Here is a 17,672-nt window from a genome sequence, read left to right on the forward strand (position 1 = left end):
CATACAAACTCACTTTAATTAGCTTGATTTCTCTAGGAAAATACCAGCCAGCTAGGAGAGCATGAGACTAAAGGATGGATAGCATTAAATATCCTTCCTTAACTGTCCACATCACATCAGCACCCAAGCTGTTCATGAACCAGTTTCTGAACAGTTCAGCATTTTCAGCTCAACTGATCAGGGCAACATCCTTTGAAAGAGCCCCTTGCAAGCTGCAGTGTAGCTGAGCACCCAGGGACTGTCAGGACACTGAAGCCCGTGATCAACTGCCCTCAAGAACACAAACAGAACAAAAGCCACAGTACAGGACCACAAGGGACAGCAAGCTTGTCACAAAAAGGTTCAGACAACTGATGTGGGTATGGGTGTCTTAAGGGCATTTCCCCTCCTGCATTGCTTTAGCTGATGCTATATTCTCCAAACCTTCACCTCCATCTTTTCCATATCTACCTATGAAACACTAAATGAGGAGCTGCATGGCCACTTCCACCTAAAAGAAATTGCCTGCTTTCACATACTAAGCTCTGCTCAAAGGGGAAGGAAGTGCTGGTAGCTTATATGGTGTATACTTCAGAAACAAGGTAAAAAAAGGTAAAGTAGGAAACAGAAGCATTGAAATCCCTTCACTACAGATCTGCTCTCAGGCTGCAAGGGGGACAAGATTTATGGATGCTGCAGCAAAAGCATGAATACCTGCAATCATAATATTGAAACCCTTGTCATGATTTCATCTGTTTTCTAGGATCGTGCTGTCTGGTATGAAGACAATCACCACACAGAGCTACAGTTACAGGTCTCATCTATCAACTGTGCACCTGCTCTTCCACCCCAGTTTGTTACAGTTCAGTAGCAACAACTTATGTAGCAAAAGCTGGTCATGATTTCTCTGCACATAACCATGACCTTGTTTAGAGCTACAAAGATAATATGGTGGTTAAGGAAGATACTAGGTCCCCTTAGTTATGGGCTTCCTTTGCATGTTAAAACTGTGAGGAAGGGGAAGAGAAGATGAATTTCAGTTGTGTAGTACCTACCTCCCAACCAAGCATTCAGAACTTGTGTAAATGTTGCTCATCCTTGCAGAAGAGTTCTATAATGGGTTATCTTTTCCCACCATATTAAATCAATTAGTTTTATTCCAATTAGGTTAAACCAAATCAAACTGGAGCCATTTTAAAATAGTTATCCTGTCCAGGAGTCAAATGTAAGACATTTGAGTACACACTTTCCATATGAGAATTTACAGTTACATCCTGAGGTGTTAAGCACCAAAACAGGAATCATGGAACTATTTAAAAAGCTGCTTCTCACATAGGAAAATGTCAGTCAAAATTCAGATCTTCACCTAGATCCTTCCAGGATTATTAATTTCATTCTAGCCATGTATGTGATTTATAATATGCTCCAAATAAAGGCAAAGCACAGTACACACTGATCCCTACCCCAGATATGAAGATATAGCCACACACACACACTCCTGATGTATCAGTCATCATGTACTTTTAAAGTCAGGTTTATCAGGTGTCATCTCTCAGCTCAAACAGCAATATAATCTGGTACATTAGGAATGGCTCAAGAGCAGGTTTCTTCAAATTTCTGTTGATGGATGCCAGGAAACAAACAAGCAGGAGCTGTTCTTTCATATGACTATTCAAGTCTAGCAATGTCCTATTCCTAAAATTAGGATGCCAGCTAATAATTCAGCTTCAGCAGTGCCGTAGTTCATCCTCTAAGATGTAGATTTTTGTTTTTAAGTCTTTAAGTTCTCCTTGAATTTTACGTGTTAGTTTATTTCCTTGGCGGATCTCACGCAGAATTGCAAGATCCTGGTCATCTGGTGCCAAATTCATAGCCACCTAAAAACAAAAACAGATTAAGAAAAACAAAGCTGTACAGAATACAATTTATGGAGCATTATGGTAAATATATGAGGGAGAGAACTCTAAAGGAGACCCTTTGTAGCCAGCAAAGGGGATGTGTAAGGATGTGTTAATAGCTCATCACCAACAGAAAGGTGTTCCAGAATTAGACATAAAGAACAAAGATTTCATATCATTATGTTTTTGTATTATAGTACTAGCAAGGAAGAAATCTTAGTAGAATATAACCATGTTGACTCACAGCCTGTTGACTCCTTTCTAGTTCCTGTATTATTTACAGACACACAAAAAGGGACAAGTTAAACTATTTATCAAGGAACTCCTATCTAGTTCTCAGTACCTCAGGAGATAAGATGACATTTTATCTTTTGCTATTTCAGCTAGAGGTGTTCTAACTGCTGTGGCTGACCTGCTGCCCTCTGAACTGCACAGGACTCAAGAGCAGTTCAAGTCCAAAGCCTTGACTTGGGCAGTGCCTGTACTGAGCTGAGTAAAGGCTGCTGGATAATCAGAATTCCTGATGGCAAGCTGGCCAGGGCTGACATTTCCTGTCACCCTGCAATTGGACAGAGCATGCCAGCCCAGCCACTTTGAAGGGCACAGCATGGGAAGCTGCTCTAAAATCCCTCTATTCTCTTGACCCACCTATGGTTTCTTATTGTGTCATCATGTAGTTCTCAGTCAAAAATGTTAGCATGCAAATCAGGGAATTTAGTCATCTTCAGTCATTTTGACCTCAAGCAAGGAGAAGGATTGAATGATCACTCTGGAGACTTTTTGCAAGTGCTTTGTTCCCCTGCCCTCTTGTGGTTAACAGTGTTAAGAAATGGAGAATACAATGAAGAGCCCACCCACAGATATAAAACATACAAGTCTCCAGTAAAGGCATCATACACACTTTTCCCCCTCATTCATATACTGCTTTAAGTCCTTGAAGAAAATCCACAGGCCATTTAAAAAAAAAAAAAAAACAAAACCAAAAAAACCCAAACAAATTGAAGTCTTTAATCAAAATAAATGCATTGGTCTGCATAAACTGAGCTGTGCATCAAAAGTGCAGGAAAAGAATGAATCAATAGCACTGCCAGACTCCTGCAGGAGAGTCTAAGCTACACCAAGATCATCCTCTCAAGCACATTATAAATGTCTCATCCTTAACTCCAAGCAGCATCAAGGCTGTGCCTTTCCCTCTAAGCTGTTCAGATGTTCATCTACACACCTAGAAGCTACTACAGAGAACACAACTTCCAGCCACTGCTTCTGCAGTGATTTCTGCAAAGTCACAAATGCATACTAAAGTAACAAACAGAGTACTCAAAATACTTAAGACAATGATCAATCTCTTATTGGAACAGAACCAAACACTATGGCTCTCACAAAGAAAATAAACACTCATTTTCTTTGCAGGATAAACTTCTGAATCAAACCACTGCCTTGCAATTTTGAGATAGCTAAGTAAGATACTTGTATCACATATGAACTTTTGAGAGTGGAAACAAAAATACAGTTAATGTATAAAAAGGACAGTTCTTGGTAAGCTTGATGTCTATTTGACAAAGACAAATCTCTTTTGTTTTGTAAAATACAGAGGAGGCAAGTTTTGTCAGATACTGATATTTAAAGACACACTTAGAAAATGAATTATTTCCTTAACCCTAGAGGAATACTACATTAAATACTGACAATACATCTCTATATGATAAGCCCACAACAGTCTGCCTCAGAAAGGCTTAGCTGTTACCTTATAAATCTTCTTCTCTACATCTTTCAGTTTCTGCTGAAGCTGTTTGATGTCATTCTTGAAGCCCTCTACTTCCAGATTCCGACGTTTTTCCAAGGCTTCACATCGCTGAGTCATCAGTTTCAGGCGCTTGCCCATCTTCTCTGAGCGCTCCTGAGGAGACGAAAACTCAATAGGCCATTCAGAATAAATGCTGCAAGATCATCACCCAGCCAGGAGATGATTACACACTAATTACCTGAAAGAGCTCTTTGCCAGCATCCCTCTCCTCACGCATTCTAGCCACCTCCCCTTCCAGGGAGACGCACTGCTCTCTGTACATGTGTGACAGGTGTTTCTCCTGCACCAGCTTGTCTTGCAGTAACTAGCACATAGGAAGAACAAAAAAAAAAAAGAAGAAAAAAAATTCAAGACTGCTCACAAAACTTCCCCTGCCCTGTACAAGCAAGTGGGATATTACTGCTAATATGGCAGGAAAATAAAAATTAACTGGAGCTAGAGCTCGCAAGTACGTGAGGACAGTGTTCTAACTTCAGTCTCATTACCAAAACCTCTGAATAAGTTATTGCTCATCATTAAAGATAACATTCAATTAAAGCTCTAACTCCCCTTTCAGAGCTGCTTGCCCAGCACTGCATTTCAGAGGCATCTGTATTCAGGCCTAGATGGAAACAATTCATTCTTGCCTGTGTACTTTCCAATTCCTTATTCTCATCTCCCAGCTTCCCACTGGTAGTGGAAGAGGAAGAAAAATTCAGACTGCTTGAGAAGAGCTGGAAGACATCAATTGAGAGGACTCATTCTCCCCTGACAGCATCAAGGAAGATCCAGGCACTGCATTCTAAGAGCATTAGCTCAGAGCACTTACAGGAACAGAGAGCACACGCAGTCAGCAGGTTAAAAACTGTTGGCCCCACTTACCACACAGCTTACAGAATTTGGGATTTTTTCTGAGCAGGAAAGAAACTGACAGTGACATGCTACCATAAATCCTAACTATACATTTTATCTGAAATTTGAAGGTGATGCTGATTTTGAAGCAGGAGGGTTTTTTTATTTAGATTACTGCTAACAACAGCGTAACTTAAGGCAATCCAGTACAACTTTGAAACTGCTGCTAGTGACTGTGTATTATGCCAAAGCCAAGGTGCTTGCAATTTTCTAGTTAAAAACTGTTAAAGAGAGCTCTACCAAAGACAAAAACATTACCTTTATTTCTTTGCTGTGGCATTTTGAAGCTCCATCACTTCCTTGAAGCATCTTCTTCAGCTCTGTCTGCTTCTTTTGTCCTGACTCTGTGCTGAAAGCAAGCTGATCCAGATCTTTGCCAAGTTTCCTCAACAGACTGTCCTTCTCTGCCATCCATGCTTTCTCGTTGGCTCTGGCATCAAACTTGAGCTGGAGAAAGTCCCGGGTACTCTCATACAAGAGATTTTGGGTCTTATGGAGCCTGCAAAAAGGGAACCCAGTGGAGTTAACTTCTTTCCTAGTGCCTACCTTAATTTCATCAGTCATCAATGCAAGCTGGAAGAAGCACAGGAGAAGATACATGGTCTAAATGTGAGCTTAACTCTTCTCATCTAATGAAATAAGTGCTCTTCTTCCAATGTGAGAGAGGATTTTTAATGAGCAGATTATTCCACTCATCTTCCACACACACTCCCAGAAGGCTGTACAATTTTCTTTTCTGCCTGCTGCAGAAAGCAACACACTCAAAGTCAAAACATTTCTATTGCTCCCTCTCATCTCATGACCACATCATGGCCATGCTTTCACACTCACTTTTCTGTTATAGCTTTGATCTTGTCCTGGTCCTTCTGGTGCCGGACCTCAGCTTCCTCCATCTGAATCCGCCTGTCCTCGAGCAGGGACTCGACCTGTTCCTTGGTCAGTCGTGTCTGTTCTTCTATCTGAGCCTGCAGGGCCTTCACCTGCACAAGCACACAAAGCCATCACAAAGCAAGGCCTCACACCAGCTCTGCTCCTGTTAAATTCAAGGATTTAGACCAAAACCTGATAACACCTCTGGCATTTCTAATTTCTCAATCTTTTGTTTTAATGCTAAGTATTTCAAACAACTAAAGCATTTTAAAAATAATCATGCTGTAGGCAAGAGAGGCATACTATAAGGAGCAACATTCAATTATTAATATTTTTATATTGTTAAGATTTAAGTTGTACACATCGAACAAATCCTGTGGAATATGCAGAGACTTCTGTACCTTTGCTTGCATAATATTAATAATAATAAAAAATCAGCCACCATCAATATCTGCTGTACAAGTTCATCCATTATTTGTTTGATTCATCCTTCCTCATACTTTGCATACAGCTTCTGGCATCTTCCCCAGTTCATGATTCTGCACATTTTATCTTTCTTTCTGTCATGCTACCTATATCTAAACTTTTATGGAAGCCTAGAAAAGGGAACAGTTCATTGTATCAGTGCACTTTGTGAGGCTGCTGTGCCTCAAACACATTGCTTTTGTCAAGCCTCCACAAAACACCCAACCCTGCACATCTTCAGTGGGTTTAATGTAAATTCGTATCTGCTATCAAACTATGGGAGATAACATCAATTACACATTCTGTACTTAAGGACAACATATTTCAATTGACATTACTGGAACATCTGCTTACATAAAGCTTCCAGAATCAGTTCTTAAATTTACATTCACAGCAAAGGAACAGCTAAGTAAACTGACAAAGTGTGGATCCATAGTAAGATGCAGGGATTTATACAACTTGTACATCTACATCTTAAGCAGACAGAATATTTTTTTATCATAATTTTCTGCAAGCCAGCAATTATGTCCATCAGTTAGCAGATGTTTTTACCTGTAGTAGAAGTGTGTCATCATCTTTTTGATCTCTCTCAGAGCTTCTTAATTTCTCTACTTTTGCTGCTGCTTTTGAAGTGCTCTTCTCTGTACCTATTGAAGAAATTTAACTGAAGTAGCAAAGGGTTTTCCAATGTACTTGCAGTACTTTTCCAAGCATGACATATTTGTGTTGTGGTGGGCGTACAGGAGCAGCAGAAAGGCTTCCACTGCTACAGTCACAAGGACTTCTATGAGGGTTAGCTGAAAGAAAAGAATGCTAGAACTTCTGGTGATCACACACCCTTATCCCCTCTATCATACTGCAGTATTTAAGCAACATCCTAATTTTGTTGGCATATATAGAAAGAAAACTTGACATGTTTTCTTAAAATAAATGATGAATAGGCAGATGCCACAGCTGCACAAACATCAAGGCTTGAATGAGTTTTGAGCTTGTTGGCTAACTTCAGTCAATTTGATTAAGTAATTATGTAACACAGCCTCCTCCTTAGCTGAGCAATCAGGGACATGAAAGCTAATGCTGTTTTCAAGGATGATGAAGGGAAGCCAGGAGTACTGCATGGATATGTAGACACATTTAGGGAACTTAAGGGAGATTTACCAAAGCATTCCCATACTTCCCTGTAGCTCATTATTTTGGCATACAGAAGACAGACACCAAAACAGCAAGAGCTGAGCTGCTGTTACTCAGCTTGGTGTGGTACCTGTGCTAGAAACATCATCTTGTTCATGGGTCTCTGGTGGCCTTTGCAGCACAGTAACCTACAGAAACAAGACAAATGCACTGAGCATCTACTTCACCAAAGGTGCAATGGTCAAGAACAAACCTTAAAAAGTTAAAATGACATATCCAAAAGAACAGCATTACCTGACTTCTACCACAAGATAAGGAAGGCATTACATTTCACAAGTGTAATGCCCATGTTGAAAAGTTTCCTTTGTCATGGATAAGTTTTGCCATTACTGCCTCTGTATTTTTCACCAGAAAAGTGCAAAGTAATTCTGCCTCTGATGGCTTCATTAGGATGAAAATCAGCACCCCCAGCAGGAAAAAGAGCATTTTGGAAACAGAGAGAAGAGGAAGGTGAAGATGATGTTATTTCCTTCTTTTATACTCCTTCTTGTCTCAGCAAGACAGAGAGACATGAAGCTTCATTTATCAGCACATCCATTTGAGATACTGAACAAGCCTGAGATAGAAGCTAAGTGATAAAAATACTGAAACTCAAGTGTTGAACTGAAACCCACCTAAAAAAAAAAGGAGGCCATGAAAGAGCAGGTTATAACCCCAATGCTTATCTTTAGGTTGATATTACATAACAGGCTTAATTTTAGAGCTACCCTAGACCAGAAATTTTAAAGCTTTGGCAAGATTTTTGAAGAGCTTGAGCAGTGCAGAGCAACCATGAAAAATGCAGCATATTTCAGCCTTTTTCTGCACCTTATTCCAAAAGAAATCCTATATTCCCATCATAGTCTCTGTACATCCAAATCACTCATGATTTTCCTGATTAGGTTCAGCTGCATTGCACATCATATGTGCTGCCATTTAAACAATTCAACATCACTTCTGAAATATGCAACACAATGTTGTCTAGAGGGGATGGCTCTTCAGCAATCCTCAGCCTAGGAAACTGCTGCAGCAACCTTGACACATTCTTCCTTACTGAAGCTCTAAGAGACAGGGATTCTGAGATAGCTGAGCTTCAAACACTGGGCCTGGCCATTTTCTGGACTTTTTGTTTTCCTTTTTGTGGTGTTTTGCCATCTTCTTGACAGCCATTTGCCAGATGACTTCAGCCTCCCATCTGACATTTCAGAGGCTGAGCTGGAGGTATGTTTTGAAGGCAGGAGGAGGCTGATGCTAAGAGGATCTACTTTCAGTGTGCTTGCTCTTATTTACCTTTATACTACAGCTTTTGTTGATGTCAGACTCCCCATACCTGCTGTTGCTACCTGATGTTGCTACAGACCCCTCTTGCTTTGGGCTCATTTAGCAGCCTTGGATTTGTGGGACAGATCTGGTCTGTGGTCAGACACTGGGATACAGATACTCACTTTAAAATCCAAAGAGGAGATCTACAGAAAAAATGGAACTTGCCTTATGTGGAGGCTCCTTATGAAAATATGTAATTTCTCCTTCATCTGCTCCCAGTATAGCCAGGAGTTGTTGGATTTTTTTCCTGTCCTCCAATTCCCTGGAATACAAAGTGAAAATAGGAAAATAGACATTAGAAAATATACAAAGAGAAGATTATTTTTTTTAAACATATCATGACATTGTGACACTGTCCTTTTCCTTTACCTGTTGATGCTTGCAAGTTTTCCAACCTGTTGCAGTTCCTGAGAATACTACTTTAAAAACAAACTCCCAAAGACATTCCTGATGTTGCCAATACAAGAACACTACCAATTTTGCTGAGATTGGGGGGCATTTCTCTTTTCAAGTATGACAATGCTATGTAGGCTGCTACAATAGCACAGGGTGAAAAAAATTTGCATTAAGAGTTATGAGCTGCCTAAAATTCTCTCAGATTGTAGGTGTCCATTGTTTTTAAAGTAAACTACATTAAGGGCTGTATCAGACTTTTTATCACACTCCTGAAGTGACAAAGCACACCAACACAGGTTTTGACTTAAATTCTTAAATCTTGCATGGAAAAAATCATGCTGGAGCACAGAGAGAGTGAGGAGGAAGAAGCAGCAGAGACAATATGCAATGAATTGACCACAACCCCCATTCCCTCCCTCTCTGTGCTCCTCAGGAGGAGGAGGAAGAAAATTCATGAGTCAAGTTGAGCTGGGAGAAGAGAAGTGTGGGGGAAAGGTATTTTAAGATCTGGGTTTATTTCTCATTATCCTACTCTGATTTCATAGAACAGTTTGGGTTGGAAGGAACCCTAGAGACAGGTCTTGGATGCAGCAGAACTGTGATTAGAGCTAAGCAGTAGCCATGAGATAGGTTAGCAGAAAAATTATGTAAAAAGTAGAAAAGTAAGGACAAATAGAACAATGGTCTGTGTATTAATGCTTGTTTAGAATAATTCTTTAAGCTACAGAAAAGTTTACCTAACAAGATATTATGAAGTTTTAAGCTTAATAATAGAGCTCTGTGCATTGACAAACAAGTATTGTATCTGAAATAAGCAAGCATTGTTTTAACTAAAGGCACGTGTTCTTATAGTAGTTGGATAGAACTACAGTCAACATGCTCTTGCTTTGTGAGATTGGTCAAAAAATCTACAAAGTGAGTTGTAACATTAAGTTCTTAGTCTGCTGCCTGGGATGTGAGCTGATAGCATCTTCCCATTGTCATAACCATATAATGGGACTGAAAAACAAATGTAATTTATTTTTCAGTCTCATTACATGATTATGACAATGGCTGAAAAATAAAACAGCTCAAAGCACATCCCTAGCAGTTCTGTCTAATTCATAACTTGTACACAAACCCCTGACCAGTCATAAATGGTGCTCCTCTGTGAGGAACTTTGTCAGACTAGAAGACTAAAAAATGCAATAAACCACATTGCAAGCAATCAGATAATATTGTTTACATATCTTTTCTGAGGCTTCTCATGAGAAAAGCCCTGAAGGTGAAGGGATTTTTCAGAAACCCCCACGGTGCCAGCCCACCTGAGTTTGAGGCGGTCGTTCTCCGCGTAGAGGCGCAGGACCTGCTCCTTCTCCTGGAACAGATACACCTGCATGTCACTCAAAGCCTTCTGCAGCTCTGCAATCTCCTCCTCCAAGTGCCGCACCTCCCACTGCAGCTGGTGCTGAGTGCAGACAACAAGGGACTTGAAATGGAACAGAGCACTGGGCAACACTGACAAACTTCAAACTGCTTGTGCAGTCTGGAGCTGGGAGAGAACAGCCAGCTCAGGAATTATTTTATTGTCCTGTAAGATTTGACCAGATGAGGGCAGTATTGGAAAAAATTGGGAAAAAATATTTTAAAATGTTTCAGCTGGGAGCTCAGAGCCCTGCGAATCACTGTCACTACACAACAGTGCAGTTTCCAGTGGTTGCATTTCCACACTGGTGGTCAGAGCAGGTATGGGGAGTCTGACATCAACAAAAACCTAGCAAAGCCTCTAACAGCATTTACTTTTGAAATAAATCACTGAAGAACAAACACTAAAATATCTGTACGGTTTAGCAGCGAGGAATTCAGCTAGTTATTATGTTTTATTTTTTTCCACCTGCATAGGAATCTGCCAACACTCCTGTATGAAAAAAAAAATCATTATTTTGCAACCTGCCCCTCTTTTTCCCAGATGACAATAAGATGTACAGTACATCCCCAAGGACTTTCAGGCTGCTTCAAGCATGGCCAGTGCTTGAGGAGGCACCTCAATCACCTCAAAAGTGTCTGTTTTACTCCCAAAGAACCATCCACAATTACAAAGATGACTGCTAGGCAGATACATGCTATAGCCTGTATCAGGACACTGCATATCTTGCAGGTATTCTTTAAGATTTCTTCCTCTTAAAAGGCAATTTTTAAAATTTCTACTTAACAGCTTATGAATTCCACTGCAGTAAATACAACTTATAGCCATAAATCAAAACCTATTAAATTTGGACAAAAGAGCACTCCTTCAATCCAAGAAGCAAGGGAAGGAAGCTGGACAACATGGAAATGAGAATCTAAATTCAGGCCTTAATAGAAAAAAAAAAAAAAAGAGAAAAAAAAAGCAAAATTCCCAGTGTGAAGACATAACCAAGCCGTAATGACTTTTGAAGAAAATCCTACAGGCATGTTTCTGATTGATTTGACAGAGGACAGACTGCTAGATCTTAAAATTAACCACCAAAATCTGCGTTGCTGATAAATCCCAAGACTTCTGTGCTGCGTTTTCACCTGAATAAAAGCACTAAGCTCGTGCATGCAGCCCATAATTGTTCCAAAACTCATTTCCCAACCTGTTCATCATAGGTTTGCTTGTATTTCTCCAGCCTTTTCACCAATTCCTCGTGTTCCTCATCGAAGTCAGCGATCTTCCTGCGGTAGTAGTCCAGCAGCTCGTGGGAGGGGTTCAGATGGGCCAGGCGCTCCCCGATGGGTGGCAGGGGAGGGAAATCCTCCAGACTGGGACACCGGGACTCAGCAGATCTGGAGGAGGCACGGGGGGTGGGCACCCTGCAGGGAAACAAGGGTTTTTAAAGGGAAATTAAAACACTTTCTAAAGTAGCTAAAAGTATTTCAAGTTTCTACACAGATTAACTCCACTGTTCTCTGGGTATTAGCAGATCATGGCATTTAGGAGAAGCAAGAACTTTGAGAAAGAGCAGCTGGCAGGTTTATTGTGCAATGGAGGAGAGCCCAACTCATGGAAAAGATAAAAAAAAATGTTATGGAAGCAAAGCCCTGTACATTATCTGGGGAGGATACCTATGAAAAGAGGAGAAAAAGAACAGAAGGAAAGAACTCAGAGGATAAACAGCCCATTGCTGTTCAATTAAAAGCAGCAGCCACTGTGAAATAAACAGCAAAACAATCTGTGCCAGTCTCTATCAGACACCCAAACAGAAAAACACTTTCTAAACAGCCCACTGAATGAAGATGGTAACTCAGGCTAGCTAATGCACCAGCCATTATAATTTAAGGTGTAGGTCTAGGAATCTATGTGCTTTCCTTTCTGGTGTACTTGATGCTCTTATCCACATAGCTTGTCCACCCTCAACATTGAAATAGAAGCTGCCAAGTTCTTGAATATTATGCTGAAGTGCTACATAGAAAGCAAATCAATGCTATATAAATCAAATCAAGGATATGTATAATTTCCTGTATTTTTCCTCAAAACAATATTTAGTGCATTCAAACATTTAATCTGTTCAAATCGGAAGCAATTTCAAAAATAGAGCTGCAGAGTTAGAAAAAAAACCCCCTTAGCGCTCTTTTCATTATTTATATTGACACTACAAACTTTTTTTTTTAAACGATACTATGACTAACAGAAGCTAAGAAGCTTCTTCACCAAAGTGCTGCTCAGTCAGAACGTGGTGGTGTAGAATCAGAGGAGTTTTGATGAAAAAATTATTTGGCAATGGTGACCTTTATGGGGCCACTCACCAAAGCTGCTTGGCTCAGAACCCCAGTGCACATCCATGAAAACTCTGAGCACTGTAGGAAAGCATTAAATACGCCAAAGTGTAAGTATTAAGTGCAGAAAGTTGCTGAAGGACCAGAAACTCCTTAACCAATATACTTAGAGAAAGAGGCAACCCAGGCACAAGGTGAGCATTTTACTGCCGGAGAGCAGCAGAAAGTGAAAGACAGAAGAAGGAAGCACAGCAGGCACAGGAGCACACCTAGAGGTGCTCTAGGGCAAACCAATCCACCAGAAAGTAAGGAAAGGGCTCAGGGAGCCAGCGAGGAAAGGGCTCCGGGCGTCCCGGCGGCAGCAGCCGCCCCACCCTCACTACCTTGGGCAGCGCGAGCTCCCCGCAGCGCGCTCCGCACAGCTCATGGCGGCCCTGCGGAGAGCCGGGCTGTCCATGGGTGGGGGAAAGGGGCTTCGGGCACCCCGGTAGGCTGGTGAAAAGGGGGTGCCCGGCGGGAGCCCCGCTGGAAAAGCCCCGGGATAGAGGTCCCCGGATGGGGGTCCCGCTCCGCCTCCTCACAGCCCCAACGGCCGAGCAACGGCTGCACCGGCCCCGCCGCGCCTTAAATGGCGCGACGCCCCGCCCCCGCGGGCTCCTCCAATCACAGACAGGCTTTTATACGACAGCGGCGGCGTGCGCCAATCAGCACTCGCGACGCGGGCGGCAGCTGTTCCGCGCATGCGCGTCTGGGAGTTGTAGTTCTGGGGTGGCCGGAGGGCCCATGGCGGAGTCCTGGGCCTGTGCTAGTGAGGGCAGCGATTCGCTGCGGGCAAAATAAAATCAATCTTTATCCACACCAGCAAAACACGCTGTGCAAAATGCCCCTTTTCCTTTGAAAGTGGTCTGGCATTCGGAAGCGGCCACAAGAAGTTACTGGCACAAATTCTGGCTGAATTGAATGTGTTCTTTAGGTCATTCCAGGGCCTTGTAGCCTCCTCATCCTCCTCATGGACTCCCAGTAGTACCTAAGTGTTGCCATTTATGCAAACGATTTTCTAATTTATTATTTCCAAACGATTTCCTAATTTATTAAGCGTACTAGAGAAAAAACCAATTTGCTCAATGTGAAAAATGCCAATCGCTTGGTTAAGGAGTTTAATAGTAATAAAACGGTTATAAAAATAGTAATACAGTTAGAGTAATAACAATTTGGACAATTAGGATTTAGGACAATATGAGTTCGTTTCTTCTGATAATAGAGCATTACATTCTTTTTTTCTGAAAGATTTAGGTGTCCTGTGGCTGCTATCTTGGTGGGAGTTCTCTCTTTAAAAAAAAAAATCTTACATAGCATAGTTTCTATTTTAACATTATGTTAAAACCTAAAGCTATATTTAACACACTACTTAAGAGAATTAATACAGCATAACTCTCTAACATAACACATATAATATTAATTTTAATATTTGAGATAAAGCCAATTGTAAAATATGCATTTTTCACACTCAGCAATAAGCCAGAGTTCTTTTTGCATAAGACTTTGTTTAAGAGACATGGACTTTTTTTGTCAAAAAAAGGCTTATTTATGAAACCACAAGATTCTTCCTTATCACAATTTGCAGTTTCTTTGTGAGGGGAAGAGGAGGAGCAGGCATTTATCTCATTTTGGTGACCAGCGACAGGACCCGAGGGAATGGCCTTGTGAAAAACACCAATCACTTGTGTTAAAATTTTAAAAGTTTAATAGTAATAAAATAGTTATAAAAATAGTCATAAAAATGAGAATTTGGACAATCAGAGGTAGGACAATAAAAGCCAAGAATTATGGATGTCTGGGTGTCTGGCACTCTGCCATAGAAACACACCTTGCTAACAAAGGATTAACTGTTAAAAGCAACAGCCTGTTTCATATTCATATATCTCATACATGATGCAAAATATTCTTTTCAAACAAAGGGTGTTCTCTGGTTATTGTCAACTTCCTCCCTCATCTTGTAAATCAATTGTCTTGGTCCCTCAAAGTCTGATTCCCTGGGGTTGGACAGGGGGCTGTCCCTTCTCTCATAGAGCAGCTGCAGACATTGTATGAGGGGCTGAAGTCTTCTCTCAGGGAAATGATAAATAACCCCAGATAACCAAGGAGAATAAAAACTGACATGGAGTACATGTGGATTGTCACAGTCACATTCTCTGGTTGCCCAGGATTTTTCTCCTGGGAAGCTGAGAGGCCTTAGAGAAAAGGGAAAACAAATATTATCTCATTTGATTCTCCTGTGTTTTCCTCATCTGGAATATGTTAGGAGATTGTTTACCCACAGGTGATTGTTTCATTGGATTCTGGTGTGAGTTGTTTTCACTCATTGCCAATCAGTGCCAAGCTGTGTCAGGACTCTGGAAAGAGTCACAAGTTTTCATTATTATCTTTTTAGCATTCTGTAAGTATCTTTTCTGTATTCTTTAGTATAGTTTATTATAGTATTCTTTAATATAATATAGTATCATAAAATACTAAATTAGCCTTCTGAGAACATGGAGTCAGATTCATCATTCCTTCTTCCCTGCCACGGGGGTCCCTGCAAATACAATATGTGGACAGGTGTTTTAAAGGCCAACAGCCCCAAAACAAGAGCAGGTAATAGAGAAAAGCTTAAAATTCTCTTTTAAAAAGGATCTCTTGCAGGATTGATGAGAAAAATGCCCTCTTAGGTTATATGGGATATTTATGTTTTGCTGCTGCAACATTCCCAACATTGCCTCCCAGAGATCTCCACTAGCCTAAATATCTTAACATAAAACCAAAACAGCCTTGAAGAGTCTACAGGGAAACCAGCAAAAGACTGGATCTTAAAACAAAACTTTTGAGCAGGGAGATTTTTCCTTCTGGTATTCCTGGCTAAATCATTGCTTATCTTAGAGATTGGGTACATGGTGATTCTGTTGTTGGGAATACAAGGCATGTGTATTTCCTCAAAAAAATCTCAGAAGAGAGACTCAACCAAATAATAAAAGAAAAAAAAAAGTGGAAGGAACTTGTCGAAATATATAATTTCTAGATAGTCATAAGGAATCTGAATTCCACATGCTTATGTAGTCCTACATAAAATTATGAAGCATCCATGTCAGAATCTCCCTATGAAATGTAAGAATACTCAGCAACAACACAATTAAATGAATTTGCTCAATGTTTTATCATTGTAACTTCTGTTAAAATTAGCCATTTGCATTGGGGGTGTGTTTGCCACACGTAAAATGTGGGTGACACCTCTTTAATCTGGCAGGGAAGTGACGCAGAGAAATGTTTTAATCTGCGTGCAGCAGATCTTGTAAAGCCTCCTGGCAACAGGAGGAGGGAATTAACTTTTCCTGAGGCTGAAATAGAACGGCAGCACGGAGGTTTGAATAATCAGTAAGAATGAAGTGAAATGTGACATTTGGCAGACAGTGAAGGCACAGTTCTGGTTAAACACGACACACAGTTTATTTGGTTGAAAAGACACACATTTTACTTTGGGAGAATGTGTTGCAATGGACAGGTAAATGATACAGATCTCTCTGTGGTGACAGTGACAGGACCCGAGGGAGTGGCCTGAAGCTCGGTTGGGTATCAGGAAAAGATTTTTCCCTCAGAGGGTGGTTGGGCACTGGAGCAGCTCCCCAGGGCAGTGGGCACAGCACAGCCTGCCAGAGCTCAAGAAATGTTTGGACAATGGTCTCAGGGACACGGTGTGATTCTTGGGGTGTCCTGTGCAGGGCCAGCAGTCGGATTCTGTGTTATTTGTGGGTCCCTTCCCCATTCGGACACTTCCATCGCCGCCGACCGCTCCTGAGGGCAGGGGCGGGGGCGGGGCCTGCAGTGGGGCGTGGCAATGAGGGGGCGTGGCCTCTGGCGGCGCTCCTGACGTCCGGCACAGACAATGGGCGACGCGGCCCCGCGGAACCGGAAGTGAATGGCTTGGATTTCGTCGCACATTCCTCCGCGGCGGAAGTGACAGTGGCCCCGCCCTCCCCGTTCCCGGTCCCTCCTGGCCCGGCGCAGTGCCCTGAGGGGCGGCGGACGGGTCGCATTTGCGCTGGGATCTGCCTCGGGGGCGTCCCCGGGAGCGGCGGGCGCGGAAGCCACCTCTCCAGAAGTAGCGCGGCGGAGGGACTACTTTTTGGATCGGAAGGCAACATGCCAAAACTTCCGGGGAGGGCTTAGAAAGGCGCGTCACTTCCGGCGGGCCGGGACGCGAGGAGCGGGGCTCGGGCGGGGGCAGCGGTCCCGGCCGGGACGGCGCCAGCGGCTCTCGGCAGCACATCCCGCCGCCCCGCCCGGCAGCGCCGCCGGGGGATGCGCCTCGCTCTCCGGCCCAGCCCCTGAGCCCCCCGGCCGTCCCTCTCCGCCCTGCGCTCCCGGCGGCGGCGGCGCCCCCCTCCCCCTGCGGCCATGGCGGGGGGCGGCGGGTCGCGCTACGCGGCCGAGTTCGTGCCGCCGCCTGAGTGCCCCGTGTTCGAGCCCAGCTGGGAGGAGTTCAGCGACCCGCTCGGCTTCATCGGCCGCATCCGCGGCCTGGCCGAGAAAACCGGCATCTGCAAGATCCGGCCCCCCAAGGTACGGCCCGCCCGGGGGGGCTCCGAGCGGCCGGGCCTCGGTGGCCGGGCCTGGGCCGTGAGGGGCCGGGCAGGCTCCGCGCTCGCTCGGGGCTTCGTGTGCCGCTCTCCGTAGGCCGCGGTGTCCGTGCCGGGCACGCCGAGGAACCTGTAGAATCTTTGACCTCCGAGCGGGGTTTGTAGAGGCTGCTCTGAGCAGCTGGGAAGCGAATAGTGAGTGCACGGCCGTGCCTGGGACTCGGTGCTATTTTTACTTCCACAACGCCAGCAGTCAGCTTTGGAAGGCTTTGGAGGTGAAATCGGGCGTTTGCTGCGGGCGGGGAAGAGGGAGAAGGAAGGGTATTTGTTCGTTGTGTATCATTATTCATAAATATAGTTTTTAGATTGTTAGGAGGAGGCCAGCCTGGTCGTGTACGGGTGTTGTTTGTGCACAACTCTCAGGAGGCAGCAGCTCAATCTCCCCGACGCCTTGGTGGTTCCTTAGGGTCGCCTGCCCATCAGGCAGCTTGGCAAAAGGCACTTAGATCATTAAATTGCTAAAGTACAAATAAACTTCAAGTGCAGCTG

General features: G+C 43.1%; 2 protein-coding genes across 5 annotated transcripts in view; one reads left to right on the forward strand and one right to left on the reverse strand.

Moving 5' to 3' along the window:
- Positions 1 to 452: 452 nt before the first annotated feature.
- Positions 453 to 12,994, reverse strand: CCDC77 (coiled-coil domain containing 77). Of its 3 annotated transcripts, none has more exons than XM_054282048.1 (11): positions 12,897 to 12,994; positions 11,394 to 11,610; positions 10,101 to 10,153; positions 8,566 to 8,662; positions 7,169 to 7,226; positions 6,460 to 6,554; positions 5,404 to 5,552; positions 4,831 to 5,071; positions 3,860 to 3,985; positions 3,622 to 3,774; positions 453 to 1,856 (listed from the first exon to the last, which is right to left on the reverse strand). In XM_054282048.1, the coding sequence occupies exons 1-11, from the start codon at positions 12,968 to 12,970 to the stop codon at positions 1,707 to 1,709; spliced, it is 1,413 nt and encodes a 470-aa protein (XP_054138023.1). In that variant the 5' UTR covers positions 12,971 to 12,994; the 3' UTR covers positions 453 to 1,706. The 3 variants fall into 3 exon arrangements, with proteins under 3 accessions (XP_054138023.1, XP_054138022.1, XP_054138024.1); XM_054282047.1 differs by having other exon boundaries at positions 10,101 to 10,243; XM_054282049.1 differs by lacking the exons at positions 8,566 to 8,662; positions 10,101 to 10,153.
- Positions 12,995 to 16,929: 3,935 nt separating this feature from the next.
- The window catches only part of KDM5A (lysine demethylase 5A), a 49,112-nt gene continuing 48,369 nt past the window's right edge, over positions 16,930 to 17,672 (forward strand). Inside the window, exon 1 of one of the 2 annotated variants that reach the window (XM_054281885.1) lies at positions 16,930 to 17,106. In XM_054281885.1, coding sequence (XP_054137860.1) covers positions 16,942 to 17,106 — 165 coding nt within the window. In that variant the 5' untranslated portion in view covers positions 16,930 to 16,941. The remainder of the gene's footprint in view (positions 17,107 to 17,672) is intronic. The other variant, XM_054281884.1, reaches the window with a different exon arrangement.

The sequence above is a fragment of the Melozone crissalis genome, unplaced genomic scaffold (assembly GCF_028551555.1).
Source record: "Melozone crissalis strain CALT ecotype California unplaced genomic scaffold, PUWL_Pcris_2 ptg000033l_1, whole genome shotgun sequence".
Lineage (NCBI taxonomy): Eukaryota > Metazoa > Chordata > Aves > Passeriformes > Passerellidae > Melozone > Melozone crissalis.

Excerpts from the sequence above, each read along its gene's own strand:
- CCDC77 (XM_054282047.1), bottom strand. The coding sequence starts at position 12,970 with ATGGACAGCCCGGCTCTCCGCAGGGCCGCCATGAGCTGTGCGGAGCGC. Across the intron at positions 8,663-10,100 it reads AACGACCGCCTCAAACTCAG|GGAATTGGAGGACAGGAAAA; the intron begins GTGGGCTGGCAC and ends TTTGTATTCCAG. Across the intron at positions 5,072-5,403 it reads ATCAAAGCTATAACAGAAAA|GCTCCATAAGACCCAAAATC; the intron begins GTGAGTGTGAAA and ends CCCTTTTTGCAG.